We start from the raw sequence: 14,461 nt of genomic DNA, 5'->3' as shown, positions 1-14,461 counted from the left end.
GGTAAAAGGAGGTTCTGAAGCCTTTCCAGGAGGTGGGAGCAGTCCAGGCCCCCACCCCACCCCATCCCGTGTACCCCACCCCCACACTCCACCCTTGCCTGGCTGGACTCAGGCTCCCAGCCCCAGTTCCGTGCACCCTGGCCCAAGCCAGGCTTCCTTCGAGAAACTCCAGTGTCCCTTTCCTGCTGCAGCAAAAGCACTGCTCAAAGCATCTTTGTTCAAGGCTGGACTGAAGAAGCCGCAGCCCCGCCCTGACCTCCTTAATTACCTCCTGCCCCCCACCCCTCTCCTGGCTCTTTAAGCCCCCAGATCCTCCCCCAGCCCAGTTAGCAGGGAGACACCAGCTGCAAGGGTGAGAAAAGAATGCAGGGTCTGTGGAGAACAGGGTTGGGGGCACCTATCAGGGAAATACAAGATGGGGGAGGGGCTGGGCTCCAGGGCTTGCATGGAGACCTAAGGTGCCCAAATCGTGCAGCACTTGAGGGGGCAGGGGTGGTCCCTGGGGCCTGGGCATAGGGCATAGAGCCTGGGCCACAGGGCTAGGTCTGGGACCAACCAGGGTCTGAAGGAAGACAAAAGGAGCTCAGGGTGGGTGGAGGGGCTAGATCCTCCTCTTCTCTCGGCAGGCTCCAGCCAGGCTAGTCCTGGGCAGCACCACCCTTACCGGGCCCAGCCCTGAAGACAGAATGAAGTGGGCTTCCTCCCTCCAGGTCCTGCTCCTACTGCTGCTGGGTGAGTGGGGGCGGGGCTGGGGGTGCTGACCACAGGAGCTTTGGCTTCCATCTGCCCAGCCTTCCTGCTTCCTCTAGAGCACTCTAAGGCATCCTACTCTTTTTTTCTATTTTTGGCTGCACTGGGTCTTCCTTGCTCCTTCCAGACTTTCTCTAGCTGCCACAAGTGGGCTTTTCACTGCTGTGTCTTCTCTCGTTGCATGTAGGATCTTCCCCGACCAGGGATTGAACCTGTCTCCCAATCCACACTGGGAGGCGGATTCTTAACCACTGGACCACCAGGGAAGTTCAGGCATCCTATTCTTGGCTCCAGAGCTTCCCCAGTGATTCAGCGGTAGAGTCTGCCTCAATGCAGGAGCCACAGGAGACGCAGGTTCGGTCCCTGGGTGAGGAAGATCCCCTGGAGAAGGAAATGGCAACCCACTCCAGCATTCTTGCCTGGAGAATCCCATGGACAGAGACTAGCGGGCTACAGTCCCTGGGGTTGAATAGAGTCAGACACGACTGAAGTGACCTAGCACACCCGCACTACTGGCTCCAAGAGTTCAAGTTCTCTCTGTCACTGACCTTGGGCTCTCCAAATCTGGTTGTGCTCATCTGTGTAATCGGTGTAAGTCCCCACCTCACAGGGCTCTGGGGAGGGTTTAATCCTGGTAGCCGATTGCACAAAAATCTGGCATCAAGTCAGTGCGACATATTCATTCTACCCTCCTTCCTAATCTGTGACCGCCCTCCCCGTCACCCCGTTACCTGACACCAGACCCGTAATCCAGTCCCTTCCCTGCTTCCACCTCCAGGAGCAGCCGGGACCCTGGCAACTAAAGGTAAGAAAGCCGCGGAAACCCCCTGTGCCTACCATAACCCCGGCCCCACCCGCCTCCCCGGCCCCACCCGCCTCCCCGGCCCCACCCGCCTCCCCGGCCCCACCCGCCTCCCCGGCCCCACCCGCCTCCCCGGCCCCACCCGCCTCCCCGGCCCCACCCGCCTCCCCGGCCCCACCCGCCTCCCCGGCCCCACCCGCCTCCCCGGCCCCACCTCTCCCTAGCCCCGCCCCCACCCGCCTCCCTGGCCCCACCCCTCCCTAACCCCGCCCCCACCCGCCTCCGCGGCCCCTACTGCTCTGCCCACCCCCAGTCCCCTTGTCCTCCCAGCGTGTGGGCAGCCTCGGGTGTCCAGTCGTATCGTGGGCGGCCGGGACGCCAGGGCCGGAGAGTGGCCGTGGCAGGCGAGCATCCAGCACCGCGGGGCGCACGTGTGCGGGGGCTCGCTCATCGCCCCGCAGTGGGTGCTGACGGCGGCACACTGCTTTCCCAGGTCAGCAGGCAGCCGGGCCCCGCCCCCTAGGGCTCCGCGTCGAGATTTGCCAGGCCGGGGCGGGTGGATCAAGACCCAGGGAAGGTCTTGGATTCGGGGGCTGTAAGTGGCCACGTTGGTACAGACCCCCGGGCGGTTGGGCAGGGCACAGCCCTTGCTCCAGCGTCCCACACCCACCGGGACCCCGCGCCCAGACTTCGCACAGGTCTCACCCCGGGCTCTGAGAGAGAGGGCGACGGGGACGACCGCTCCAGGGCTGGAGGGGAAGCTGCCTTAATTAGACCTAGCGCCCCCGTCACGCAGGAAGGCGGTGCCCGCTGAGTACCGCGTGCGCCTCGGGGCGCTGCACCTGGGTCCCAGCTCGCCCCCTGCTCTCCTGGCGCCGGTGCGGAGGGTGCTACTGCCCCCGGACTACTCGGAGGACGGGGCCCACGGGGACCTGGCGCTGCTGCTGCTGCGCCGCCCAACACCCTTGAGCACCCGCGTCCAGCCCGTCTGCCTGCCGGAGCCTGGGGCCCGCCCGCCGCCTGGCACACCCTGCTGGGTCACTGGCTGGGGCAGCCTCCGCCCAGGAGGTGAGGCAGAGGGCAGGGCAAGGGGGCACTGGGGGCGGGCCAGAGGCTCTCTCCCCAGCTCACTCTGACCTCCAGGGACCCAGACATCCTCTCTGTACGGCCAGGGAGCCCTGGGCTGGCAGGTGAGGATTTTCCCACCAATACCTCCTTTCCACCTCATCGTCTGCGGGCTCTTCCTGGGTGTCTGACTCTTGCAACCCCATGGACTGTAGCCCACCAGACTCCTCGTTCCATGGGATACTCCAGGCAAAAATACTGGAATGGGTTGCCATGCCCTCCTCCAGAAGATCTTCCCAACCCGGGGATCAAACTCACATCTCTTAAGTCTCCTACATTGGCAGGCGGGTTCTTTACCACTAGTGCCACCTGAGAAGTCTCTGCCACCTCTTAGACCTCCCCCTTCTCCTCCAGTGCCACTCCCGGAGTGGCGACCCTTGCAGGGAGTGAGAGTGCCACTGCTGGATGCTCGCACCTGTGACCACCTCTACCACCTGGGCACCAATGTGCCCCGGGTCGAACACATAGTGCTGCCGGGGAGCCTGTGCGCCGGCTATGTCAGGGGCCAGAAGGATGCCTGCCAGGTTCGAGAAGCTGCCTGGAACGTCTGGAGCCCACACCCCTGTGGCCAGCACCCTACCTCCTTAGAACCTGGGACCCAGGATGTACCACCTCCAGGCTCAGTGTGCTGAACCCCGACCCAGAGGCACCACTGAGGGATGGCAGCCTGGGACCCAGAGTCCCTGGGGGGCTGGGACCTAAGCTCTCCTTTCTCCTGCAGGGTGACTCTGGAGGACCCCTGGTCTGCATGAAGTCTGGGCGCTGGGTCCTGGTGGGTGTGGTGAGCTGGGGCAAGGGCTGTGCCTTGCCCAACCGTCCAGGGGTCTATACCAGTGTGGCCACTTACAGCCCCTGGATTCAGGCTCACCTCAACATCTGATGCAGTGACTGACCCGAAGCCAGACTCTGGGGTCCCTTGGCTGCCCGGTCTGTCTGGGGACTGACACATCCCTCACCCTCTGACTGAAGGCTCAGAGGCCTGATAAAGCCAAGGACCCACCCATCCATCCATTTGTCTGTCTGTCCCTGGCATCCTCCGTGGAGCTCACCAAATGCGAGTTGCCAACCCTCCTCCAGGAGCCTCCCGTGTGTCTATGGGTCTCACATTCCCTCTGTTCCCTTCCTGCTCATATTTACCCTCCTGAACTCCAGCCAGGGCACCCAAAGACAGGCAAGTGAGTCAGTGCTGAGTCTGGTCTGCGTGCCCCTCTTTTCCGGAAGGAGTCAGAGAAATACAAATGGGACCAGTACCCAACCCCAAAGAGGTGATTGTCCATTGCTAGCTTTGAAGATGGAGGGGCCACGTGGTGAGGAGCTGAGGGTGGCCCCTGGCCAACAGCCAGTAGGGAAAGGAGCGCCTCGGCGTGACGACAACTGCAAGGGACCAGATCTGGCCAATAACCTGAACAGGCTTGGAAGCCAACAACTCCTCCCCCAGCCTGCAGACCAGAGCCCTGAAAGTCTATGCCCTTGGTTTCAGCCTGGTGAGACCCTGAACAGGAACCCCGCTGAGCCCACCCACAGAGTTGTGATTTAATAAATTAGTGTTTAAGCTGCTGTGTCTGTAGTCATCTGCTGTAGCAGTAGAAAACTCATATTTTGCCCCACTGTAGTGAAGGTGCCCCAGGAGGCAGGTGGCGGCCACCAGACCTGGCCTTCCCATACATTCAGGAGTCTGGGGCACTTGGCATCATGCCCTCTCCCAAGAGGGGCCCTTCTGCTGTCCTTAGCTTTTTCTGCCACTCCCCCATTCCATGCCCTGGCTGGGTCTGGGGCTTCCCGGCCCAGGACCTCCCTTCCCCGCCTGCACCTGGAGACCGGACTAGGCCCTTTCAGCTCCCTGACCACGCTCACGTGCTGGCACCTGGCGTCCTTGCCCCTCTCTGCCATCTCACCCCCAGGCCAAGGGTCATCCGTCTGTATAGACAGAGCTCAGTTTCTAGAGCAGCAGAAAGAACAAGAACCTGAACAAAACCTAGAAACTCCAACCTTTGGAACTGACAGGGGCAAGGGGGGCAGGGGGGCAAGGAAGGCTATCCCTGAAGGGGTAGCCTGGCTGGATGGGGCCAAGTGCAGCTGCCCCCATGCAGGCCTGAGACATGGCTCCCTCCCTTTTCTTTCCTTTTTCTGCCACTCCGTGTGTCTTATGGGATCTTAGTTCCCCAACCAGGGATTGAACCCATGCCCTCTGTGGTGAAAGTACTGAGTCCCCACCACTGCACCGCCAGGGAACTCCCCCTCCTTTTTATTTCGTTTTCTCCCAGGGGAAAAAGTGACTGCAGCAGGTGGTCACTGCTCGGCCAGACCCGACTGGGAGAGAGGGTGGGTCTGTGAACAACGAGGGACCTCCAGGCTGCCGCCTCCCCGCTAGGCTGAGCACCATCCATCGGGGCAGAGGTTGGCTGTAGCGGGCCAGGTGAAAGGCTGTGAGCACATCGCAGTGGGGCCCTAGTAGCCCCGGCTGGGCAATGCTGGCTGTCCTCCCATCCCGCCCTCAGCATGGGGCCCGCCAAGAGAACATCCTCAAGACGCCTCCCAAGGCATTGAGACCAGAACAAGCCAGGGACTGAGAGCCAGGGTACCTCAGTCTTGGGCCTGCCATGATCAAAGTAATGGGTCCCCATTCAGAGCTCAGTGTTTATTTTGTGTGTGTGTGTGTGTATATATATATATATATAATTTATTACTATATAACTTATTACTATATAATTTATATTATTTATTTATTTATTTAAATTGTGGCTGTGGTGGGCGTTCATTGCTGTACAGTCTTTCCCTGGTTGCAGTACTTGAGCTTCCCCTTGTGGTGGCTTCTCTTGCTGCAGAGCAAGGGCTCTAGGGCACAGCTGTGGCTCTCGCGATCTAGAGCACAAGGGCTCAGGAGTTGTACTGCACGTTACACTGCTCCTCTGTGCCCCGCAGGGTCAGTGGCACAGCACCCTGCGTCACTGCATCCCGCCTATCAGCAAGGTCAGTGAGGCCAGAGTGGGTGTGTGACAGGTGGACTGGGCCCAGCATCAGTCTCACACTGCATCCCGTCCCCGCAGGCCTCAGAAAGCCAGCCTGACCTGCCAAGAGGGGCTTTCAGAGTAGTCCTGAGAACCACTCTTGCCGAGGACAGGACACTGGGCTCCTGTCCATGCAAGTATTTTTTAGCCGTTCACCTGCTCCAGTTGGTAGCACTGCAGCCAGATGGCCCAGCCTCTCCCAGAAGTACTGATGCACCTGTTTCCCCATCTGTGATCTGACCTGGTAACATCTGCCCCATTATGGCTGTTGGGAGAGTCAAAATGACTCAGTTCTGCCCAGCAAGCATGCGGGTTGTGCCAGGCATCGGTGGGCTCTCAACTGATCTCTGAATACTCGGGAGGTGTTCCCGTTTCATGAATGGGGAAACAGGCCCCGAGAGGCTAGGTTATGTGCCCCACGACCCACAGCAGGCAAGAGGTGAAGCCAGATTTGAATCTGGGCCATCAATTCAAATTCCACAGTGAGTTGTGTCACTTCCCTTATAGAAAATAGTTGTAAAATGCTGCAAATGAAAGACACACTAGTAACTAGCAGTGATTGACAATTACTATTTATTTTTAATATGTGTTTTGTTTGTTTCGCTGTGCTGGGTCTTAGTTGCGGCGTGTGGGATCTAGTTCCCTAACCAGGGAATCAAACCCAGTGCGTGCGTGCTGAGTCACTTCAGTCATGTCCAACTCTTTGTGAACCCATGGACTGTAGTCCGCCAGGCTCCTCTGTCCTTGGGATTCTCCAGGCAAGAATACTGGAGTGGGTTGCCATTCCCTCCTCCAGGGCATCTTCCTGACCCAGGTATTAATCTCTTATATCCCCTGCATTGGCAGGTGGTTCTTTACCACTGAGCCACCTGCGAGCCCCCAGCTCCCTGCATGGGGAGCACACAGTCTTAGGCACTGGACCACCAGGAAGTCCCTGACAATTGCTATTTATTAATAACATTTTAAGAAATGTAAATAGAGCAAAGGAGAAGGTCCACCAGCTGAGACCCTACACGCTTAGTTTAGAAGCCAGGGAGTGTCTCCATGGTGAGCTTTGAGTGGCTGAAGCAACAAGGCAGAAAGGACCCGGGAGGACTTCCTGTGCAGGGAAGCAAGAGCAGCTGGCCAGCTGCCTCACCTGCCATCTGGAGGAGGGTCTGCACCCAGCTACAGAGCTAGGAGCTGGGGGCTGAGCCTCTACACCTCTTTCAAGCCTCTCCTGACCCCATTCTCCCTGCAGGAGGTGTCATTGTACTCATTGACCTGAGGATGGAAGTTACCTCCTGCAACCAACCACCCACCACAGCACCATAGGGTGCACAGAGATCCCATGTGAGGGGAAGGGCTGCCTTGAGGCCTAGGGAGGGAGGAGACCCAGGAAGGAAAGGGGCTTCAGAGGACTCCTGAGGAGCCAGAGGTCAGAAGTCAAAAATTATAACTATGGCTATAGCTTAGGAAACATCTATATTTATTGAGTGCTAACTCTTGGTAATATTACCCAAAAGCTGGGTTTGCTTCTTGGTGGGTATTGAGCAAAAAGATACAACCAAGAAGTGAGGATTTATATTATTTGCAGCAAGTGAGGCAAGCACTTTGGGTATCTCTTCCAAAGCAGTGTCTCCCTGGACAGCAGCATTGGGGGAGTTTTAAGCTAAGGGTACGTGCACATTCAGGAAGGGGGTTGCATTGAGGCCAGGCGCAGATCACAAAATGGCCCAGGCCAGAAATGGCTTCTCTTCTGCTGATAAAACCACACCAGGTTCTCTTTTTTCAGGGACACCCCGCCCCCCATCTCCTTACAGTAAGGCTCCACAAACTTTACAAACAGCTATTCTGCCACTTCAGAGAGGTGGACACTGGGCTTTGGTGAGGTTAACTGCCCAAGGCTGCACACTCAGTGCCAGAGCAAGGATTTGAATTTCAGCGGGTCTGAGCCCAGAGCCTGCATGGCTAGCCACCAACCTGATTCAGGGCCAAAGCAGCATCATCTTCAGATTCCACCCACTCTAAAGAATTATCCATTTGTGGCCTCAGTAACTGCTGAGCTGTTCAGCATCCAGGATCATCAATGGCTCATTTCTCATTGGGTGCCACAGCATGCCTCTCTGGCACACGCCAGCAATGACCCAGATGAGATTCTCCTTCTCCCTGAGAGAGGTTGTGAGAAAAGCCTCCTTTGGGGGCGACACAGGAGAGTGTCCAAGGAGGAACCCCTAGGCTGTTAGTAGGGATGAGGGGTGGCCAGACAGGGAAACCAAGTCCACATGCCCTTCTGGAGCCAGAGTGGACCTGGGCAGAAGAGTAGATAGGTGCCCAGGGCACCTTCTGCCTGGGAAGACTGAACACCAACTTTGGCCATGCATGGTGCTTCTAACAAGTTAGGCTGTTCAATGGCCTAGTTAGTTATCGAATGGAAGTCCTACTGCTTGCCACTCACAAAATCAATTACATACTCACAAATGTTGGTGGCAAAAGAAAAGTACTTTTAATCAGAATGCTGGCAATCTGGGGAGATGGTGGACTCAACCTCCCCAAAAAACTTTTAAAGGGAAGAAATCTCAGTTAGTCCTTGAGATCAGGTGTCAGAATTGTCATGAAACTGTTTACCTCGGATTGGAACTTGAACCCATGTGCTGGGGTTCCAACTCAGCCAAAACGTTGCTTGGGACTTGAACTGACAAGATTGGGACTTGAACCCAGCCAAAACCAATAGTCTTCCAACTGAGATCACAGACCTGGTTTCAGGACCTAACAAACCTCATATCAGAAAGACTTCAGTGAGACACAAAGTGATAGCTAAGAAATGTATTTATTCAGAAAGAAACAACACTCCATAGCGAGCAGGCCATCGCAGAGGGTGAGTGTTGTGGTCTTGAAACACAACGTAGTTACCTTTTATGGGTTGGGTAATTTCATGTGCTAATGTGTTACTCGTGTCTCTTTGCGACTCCATGGACTGTAGCCTGCCAGGCTAGTCTGTCCATGGGATTCTCCAGCAAGAATACTGGAGTGGGTTGCCATTTCCTACTCCAGGGACAGGCTAATGAGTGGGAGGATTATTCCAACTATTTGGTGGGGAGGAGTTGGAGATTGCCAGGGGTTGAGCCACTGCCCACTTTTTGGTCTTTGAGGGTCAAGCTGTCATGGTGGCTCACATTAGCTTGCTGCTGTGTTACAATTAGTTTATACTGAGAAGCAAGGTCTAGTCAACTTGACTTGTCTGCCATCTTGGACCCATTTGATTCTAATCAATTATGTTATGCCCCCTGGTTATGTCATTCTTTCAAAGGTTGTGCCCTGCCTGCTTCCCTCCTGTTTCACCCATGCAGTTAACTTCTTGTGCTCTTCCTCTAGAGGCTACCTTGTTCATAGTTTGTTCAGATTACTGAATTAGAGGCTAGGGAAGCAATCAGTCATCTGCTGAATTTTTCATTTCTCCTTTCTTGATCTGCAGAAATAACTAATATGGCAAGATATTGTGCGATTAAAAATTTGAAAGGTGTGCTTAGCCCAGAGATGGGTAAAGTATGGTTTCAAGGAGGGGATGTGTGTGCTGGTTCAAAACTTGTTTACAATTTAGTTTTGCTAAAGAGACAAGAAAAGAGCTTCCTGCTGAGGGCAGTTTCCTGTAAAGAGCTGCTTTCACACTGCCTCATACCAACAACAGCTTCCAAGGGTCCTTATTGGACCCGCTAAACTGGTTTAAATAATCCCAAAGCCCCGCAAAACTGGTTTAAATAATCCTCACAACCTAGGCTAGGGTGGGGAAACAGTACAGTTTTCTGATAAGGTGGCCGAAAGATCCAGAATTTAACACCTCCTCAAAATGGCCACCAGGGAGTCCCATAATCATGAGTCAGACTACCAGGTCTGACTGTGATGAATACAGGTCTATGGCAGCCCAGGTCTCTCTGTGATGTGATTGTCTTGACGCCGCGATGACCAAGACATATCATTCATACATTCTCCTTGGGGCGTGAGGCACCCTACCCTTGCGAACTTCAGCCCCGTATTCCCTGCAAGAAGGATGGACCTGCGCCCAGGCCTCCGCGTGACTGCATCAACACAGGGACCTCGCCTTTGCCACAACCAAGATGGCTCCACCCCCCACAGTCCCTCCCGCGCTCGCTCTCCGCCCGACTCCCACCGCCTCCATCACTCCGCCAACCGGCCCCGCCCGCACCACGGCGCCAAGATGGCGGCCAGACGCTCGGTCGGAGCGCCCCCTTGGCGGATTACTTAAAATGGCGGCACGGGGCGGGGCCGTCGGGCGCGGGGCACGCTGGGGCCGGCGCGCGGGCTGCCGGGAACGGGGCGGAGCGCGGCCGCGCCGGCGCGTCGAGGGGGAGAGGCAGCCGCCGCGATGGTGAGCGGGTGCGGGGGGAGGGGCGCCGGGCCGGGGCCGGGGCCGGGGCCGGGGCCGGGGGCGGCGGGGGTGCGGGGCCGCGCGGGGGGGCCCCGGCTCCGCGCTCACGCTGGCCCGCCGCCCCCAGGACGTGTTCCTTATGATCCGGCGCCACAAGACCACCATCTTCACGGACGCCAAGGAGTCGAGCACCGTGTTCGAGCTGAAGCGCATCGTCGAGGGTATCCTCAAGCGGCCGCCGGATGAGCAGCGGCTGTACAAGGTGCGGTCCCGTAGGTTCCAGGCGCTCGGGGGCTGCAGGCGCCCGTGGGCGCACGGCGGCAGCGTCGTTGATGTAAACATCGGCGACCAGCCGCCGCGGGCCGGAACTCCCCCGCGTAGGGCCGTTGCTCGAACTCGGGGAGGTGAAGCCCCGATAGCGCTCGCTGCACCGGGGTTCTCCATCAGGAGGGCGTGAGCGGCTCGCGCCAGACCCTATGCTGAGCGCTGAGGGCCGGCGTCTCATCTCATTCCTACAGCGGTCCCCCTGCGCCGTTCCGGCTCTTGACTTCCTAGCTCGGCCATGAAGAAAACTGAGGCTCGGAGGTGGCCACTTGACCAACCCAAGGTCGTTGGCAGAGTTAGGATTCCAGCCGTGATGCTCTTAATCCTCTGAAAGCCTATCACTCGCCCCTCGGCCCAGACACTCCTTAATGTAAAGAAACGGAGGGTTTTGAGATGAGTCAGGTCCCACCACTTCTTCCCTCAACAACTGTTTATTACTCCCCAGCTTAATGGTGATGTTCTAAAAGCCCCGCGCCCTACCCCCTTTCCCCTTACAAACCAATCGCAGTTATTCGGTTTGGCGTTTTGGGGGCAATCCAGAGTGTCGTCCCCTCTTTGAAGTCTGGCAGCAAGAGGTCGCTCACCTAAGTGCATTGATCTGCTTCTGCCTGGAAACTGATCTTTCGCTCCACTCCCTTTGTCTGTGAAGGCTTTTTTCCCTTATCTACTGGGATTTCTGTGATAAGGACCCTTCCTGCTGCCTGAGTTCCTTCCACTGTGTAGCCTTTGCTCATTGAAGCCTCTTGGCTGCCCTATGAGTTAGGAATTCCAATAACTTCTATTTTACAGATAAGAAAACTTCGCATCAAAAAGAAGAAACTGTTTGTCCAAGGTGGTAGAGCTGGGGTGCAACCAGAGCTACCTGTGGCCAGATTGGTTAACTGGCACTTGGAATCGCATTCACCTAGAGTTAATGGGTGGGGTGGGGAGCAGGGGAGATTCCAGAGCCCTATCCTGGAAGATTCTGATATGGAAAGTCTTGGCTGTAGCCCTGGAAACTTACATACTCTGGGGTGGTTCTGGGCCCTACTTGGGGCTGTGTCTCTTCCCTCTTCTGACTTTCAATGTAGGTCTTCACCAGAGAAGTCTTTGTGACTTGCCTCTCCTGGGGCCTCTCCTGAGACCCTGCCATCCTCTATCCTCAGGACGACCAGCTTCTGGACGACGGCAAGACATTGGGCGAGTGTGGCTTCACCAGCCAGACAGCACGGCCTCAGGCCCCCGCCACTGTGGGGCTAGCCTTCAGGGCAGGTGAGAGGGCAGTGACAGGGTGGAAATGGCCAGTGAAAGGGGTGTTCAGGGAGCCTGCAGTTGTTCCTCCAAGCCTCTTAAACCCTGTCTCCCCGTACACCATCCAAGCAAGCAATGGATAGTGTGAAGCAATGTGAAGGATGTAAGATGCTTGTGGAAACTGAAGCCCATTTTTTGGAAGATTCAAAGATCCTTAGTCACAGTACTGGCTTACATTTACAGAGGACTAAGGGCCTGGCCCTGCAGTCTGCATCTTATTTCCATTGTCCAGTCCAGTCCTCTGGCTAGCCCTGAGGGGCAAGCACTGCTATTCCCGTTTGTGAGCTTTGGATGTCCAGTCTTGCTGGGAGTCACGTGGGGACCCCCCCAGTCCAGATGCAGGCTGCCGGGACCTTGTTTGAGCTGGGTGCCATGCCGCCTGCTGTCTCCATGGTGCATCTCTCTACTGGGCAGACTTTTATTAGGATCATTTTAAGGATGAGTGAGCTGAGCCTGCAGAGGTTAGAATGGATTCTGCCCTTTACTCTCCTCAACCACGTGCCACCCTGACCAAGGCTTAGATACCTGAGTGGTGGGGGTGGTTTATGTTGCTCCAGTGTATCTCTTTTTCTCAAGAAAAAGATTTAAATTTTATCCTTTGTCTCTGAAAATTTGAACAGAGGTTATAGGGTCTTTTCACAGCTGTAGACTCGGGGGCTGGTGAATTTGGATGAAGTTACAAGTTTATTTTTGTAGCTTGTAAGAAATCTTAGCTAGGGCTCAGGAGGGAGCATAAAGCCTCAGTTAACTTTAGCCTCACAAATATCCTGTTCTGAGGACAAAGCAAGTGAAGAAGCCTCAGCAGCTGTGTCCTTGGACAGCTACATCATGCCCCGTGCCTCCCAGACTGGTGTGGTCTCCAAAAAGGAGTATGATGCCGGGACCAGCCTCACAGTGAGGGGGTGAGCCCTCGTGCACCCAGGCCCCACAAGTGCTCAGGAAAAGGCAGTTCTAGGGGCCTTTATGTGGGTTCCCTTGAGTCTCAGTGATGGGCAGGCAGATGCGGTGCTCTCTAAAGGTGTTCTCTGAGGCAGGTAGGGGAGGGCTGAAAGTACATATGTTCTGCCAGGCTGCAAGTATCTGCATGTATCCAAGAGAAAGTATCTGTTCCTCTGATTTGAACAAAGGCACTCTGCGGACTGGCAGCACCTCAGCCATCTTGCAGGTGAACACTGTCAGAGCAGTGAGGTGATTGGTTTTCCCCATGACCCCCAGTTGTGACATACGTTGTGGTGACTGCACCTTGGGTGGCAGCACCTCAAGTATGGAATAGCCATTTTGATGAGGGCTGTGCTGTGGACTGAAGACAGGCTGCTTCTACTCACAAAAGTGCACTTCTGGGCTGGCGGGGGGCGGTGGTGTTTCCTTGTGTAGAGAGTGGTCTCCCCACCCCACCAAAGTGGCTGCTTAGGTAGGGAGGTGTGATAAATGTCAGGTGTTAAATGGCACCTTTCAGACCATTTCCAAAGAATGGGGAGAGGTGGTAAGAGACTCAGATTTGTGTCTTGGAAGATGAATTGGTTATTAGGCTGGGCCAGGTGTCTTTTAGCACTGCTGACGTTGGGGCTGGATGATTCTGGGGGAGGTTGTCTTCTGCACCGCAGCATGTTTAGCATCTCCAGCTCCTGGTAGGTTCTCTCTCCACTAGAGGCCAGTTTCAGCCGAGTAGGGAGCCTAATTGGTTGAGATCCTGAGCCAGGTGGAGAGGTTTTTCATGCAGAAGAAAAAGTGCAGTTCATTTGCTGTGCTGAGGTCACAGCAAGAACAAGACAGGGAAAGCTTCCTGAGACCCGCTGTTCCTAGCAGAGCAGTGGTCATGAGAAACAGGGCATTCCCAATTGGTGGTTGTGTGTCCTGGGCGCTGGGAACATAGAAGGACTGTATAGGGTGCCTGGGGAAGGTTTCTCTGAAGAGAGAAGAGGTGGTATCTGAATGCCCTGGAGGCAGCAGCCATTCTAAGTGGCAGAGGGCAAGGCAAGAAAAAGTTTGATGTGGGAACATGGGGAGCATAGGAAACATGAGGAGCAATATAATGTCATGATGCGAAGCAGGGAGAAGTGTGAAGGGAATGGAGGAGATTGTAGGTGGATGCAGATAAGCCCGGAGGCTTATTCAAGGAGATAAGAGTAAGCACGAGGGCCCCCCGCATGGCCAGGCTGGCGGAGGGCAGCGGAGGCCACCCCAACTCCAGCGAGGCCCCCTTTCCTCTCCCCTAGATGAGGCATTTGAGGCCCTGCGCATCGAGCCCTTCTCCAGCCCACCTGAGCTGCCGGACGTGATGAAGCCACAGGACTCAGGAAGCAGCGCCAACGAACAGGCTGTGCAGTGAGAGGCCTCCCCAAACTGTCCCCCCTTAATAAAAGATTTGGGCGTCCACCTGGTTGCTGCCTCTTTCTGCACACCCTCTCCTGTGTCAGGCATGCCCCTTCCTGGTGTGTGGCCCACCCTCAGCCTCTTCCAGCCCAGCCTTCTCAGCCTGGGGACAGAAAGGTCTTCCGCTTTGTTTCTTCAGGGTAGCAGCCCCCCTTTGGGGGCAGGGGACACAGCCAGAAAGCAGAGGCAGCTCCTCTCCTAGCCCTCCCACTCCCAATAAAGTTTGTAGACCCAATTCCTGCATTTCTCATTTTTATTTGACAGAAAAAGTTGCTCTTGCTGTACAGATTTTAAAAAACCAAAATGCCTTTAAGAAACGTGAAGAAAAGTTGGGGGGAGGGGCCACAACCTCACTGGGAGGCCAAGAGGAGCCAACTGATTTCAACTCCCCTTCTTTCTGGGTGTAACTCACACAGGTCTGCT

General features: G+C 56.0%; 2 protein-coding genes across 2 annotated transcripts; both read left to right on the top strand.

The window, feature by feature from the left end:
- The first annotated feature begins 686 nt into the window (after positions 1-686).
- Positions 687-3,557, top strand: PRSS33 (serine protease 33). Its single transcript, XM_068968411.1, has 6 exons — positions 687-732; positions 1,529-1,579; positions 1,883-2,045; positions 2,349-2,620; positions 3,032-3,201; positions 3,399-3,557. Exons 1-6 carry the CDS (start codon positions 687-689, stop codon positions 3,555-3,557), a joined length of 861 nt encoding a protein of 286 aa, XP_068824512.1.
- A 6,454-nt stretch (positions 3,558-10,011) lies between these two features.
- On the top strand, positions 10,012-14,254 carry ELOB (elongin B). The gene is made up of 4 exons (XM_068968939.1): positions 10,012-10,051; positions 10,179-10,313; positions 11,521-11,626; positions 13,882-14,254. The coding sequence occupies exons 1-4, from the start codon at positions 10,049-10,051 to the stop codon at positions 13,992-13,994; spliced, it is 357 nt and encodes a 118-aa protein (XP_068825040.1). The 5' UTR covers positions 10,012-10,048; the 3' UTR covers positions 13,995-14,254.
- The last annotated feature ends 207 nt before the right edge of the window (positions 14,255-14,461 follow it).

Source organism: Capricornis sumatraensis, chromosome 3 (assembly GCF_032405125.1).
Source record: "Capricornis sumatraensis isolate serow.1 chromosome 3, serow.2, whole genome shotgun sequence".
NCBI classification, from domain to species: Eukaryota; Metazoa; Chordata; class Mammalia; order Artiodactyla; family Bovidae; genus Capricornis; species Capricornis sumatraensis.
This window is presented reverse-complemented; position numbering and strand designations above follow the sequence as displayed.

Bases quoted from the DNA above. Each gene is read 5' to 3' on its own strand.
- ELOB (XM_068968939.1), top strand. The intron at 10,314-11,520 runs GTGCGGTCCCGT...CTCTATCCTCAG, and splicing joins ATGAGCAGCGGCTGTACAAG to GACGACCAGCTTCTGGACGA. The intron at 11,627-13,881 runs GTGAGAGGGCAG...CCTCTCCCCTAG, and splicing joins GGGGCTAGCCTTCAGGGCAG to ATGAGGCATTTGAGGCCCTG.
- PRSS33 (XM_068968411.1), top strand. From the start codon at position 687: ATGAAGTGGGCTTCCTCCCTCCAGGTCCTGCTCCTACTGCTGCTGG. The intron at 733-1,528 runs GTGAGTGGGGGC...TTCCACCTCCAG, and splicing joins CCTGCTCCTACTGCTGCTGG to GAGCAGCCGGGACCCTGGCA. The intron at 3,202-3,398 runs GTTCGAGAAGCT...TTTCTCCTGCAG, and splicing joins GCCAGAAGGATGCCTGCCAG to GGTGACTCTGGAGGACCCCT.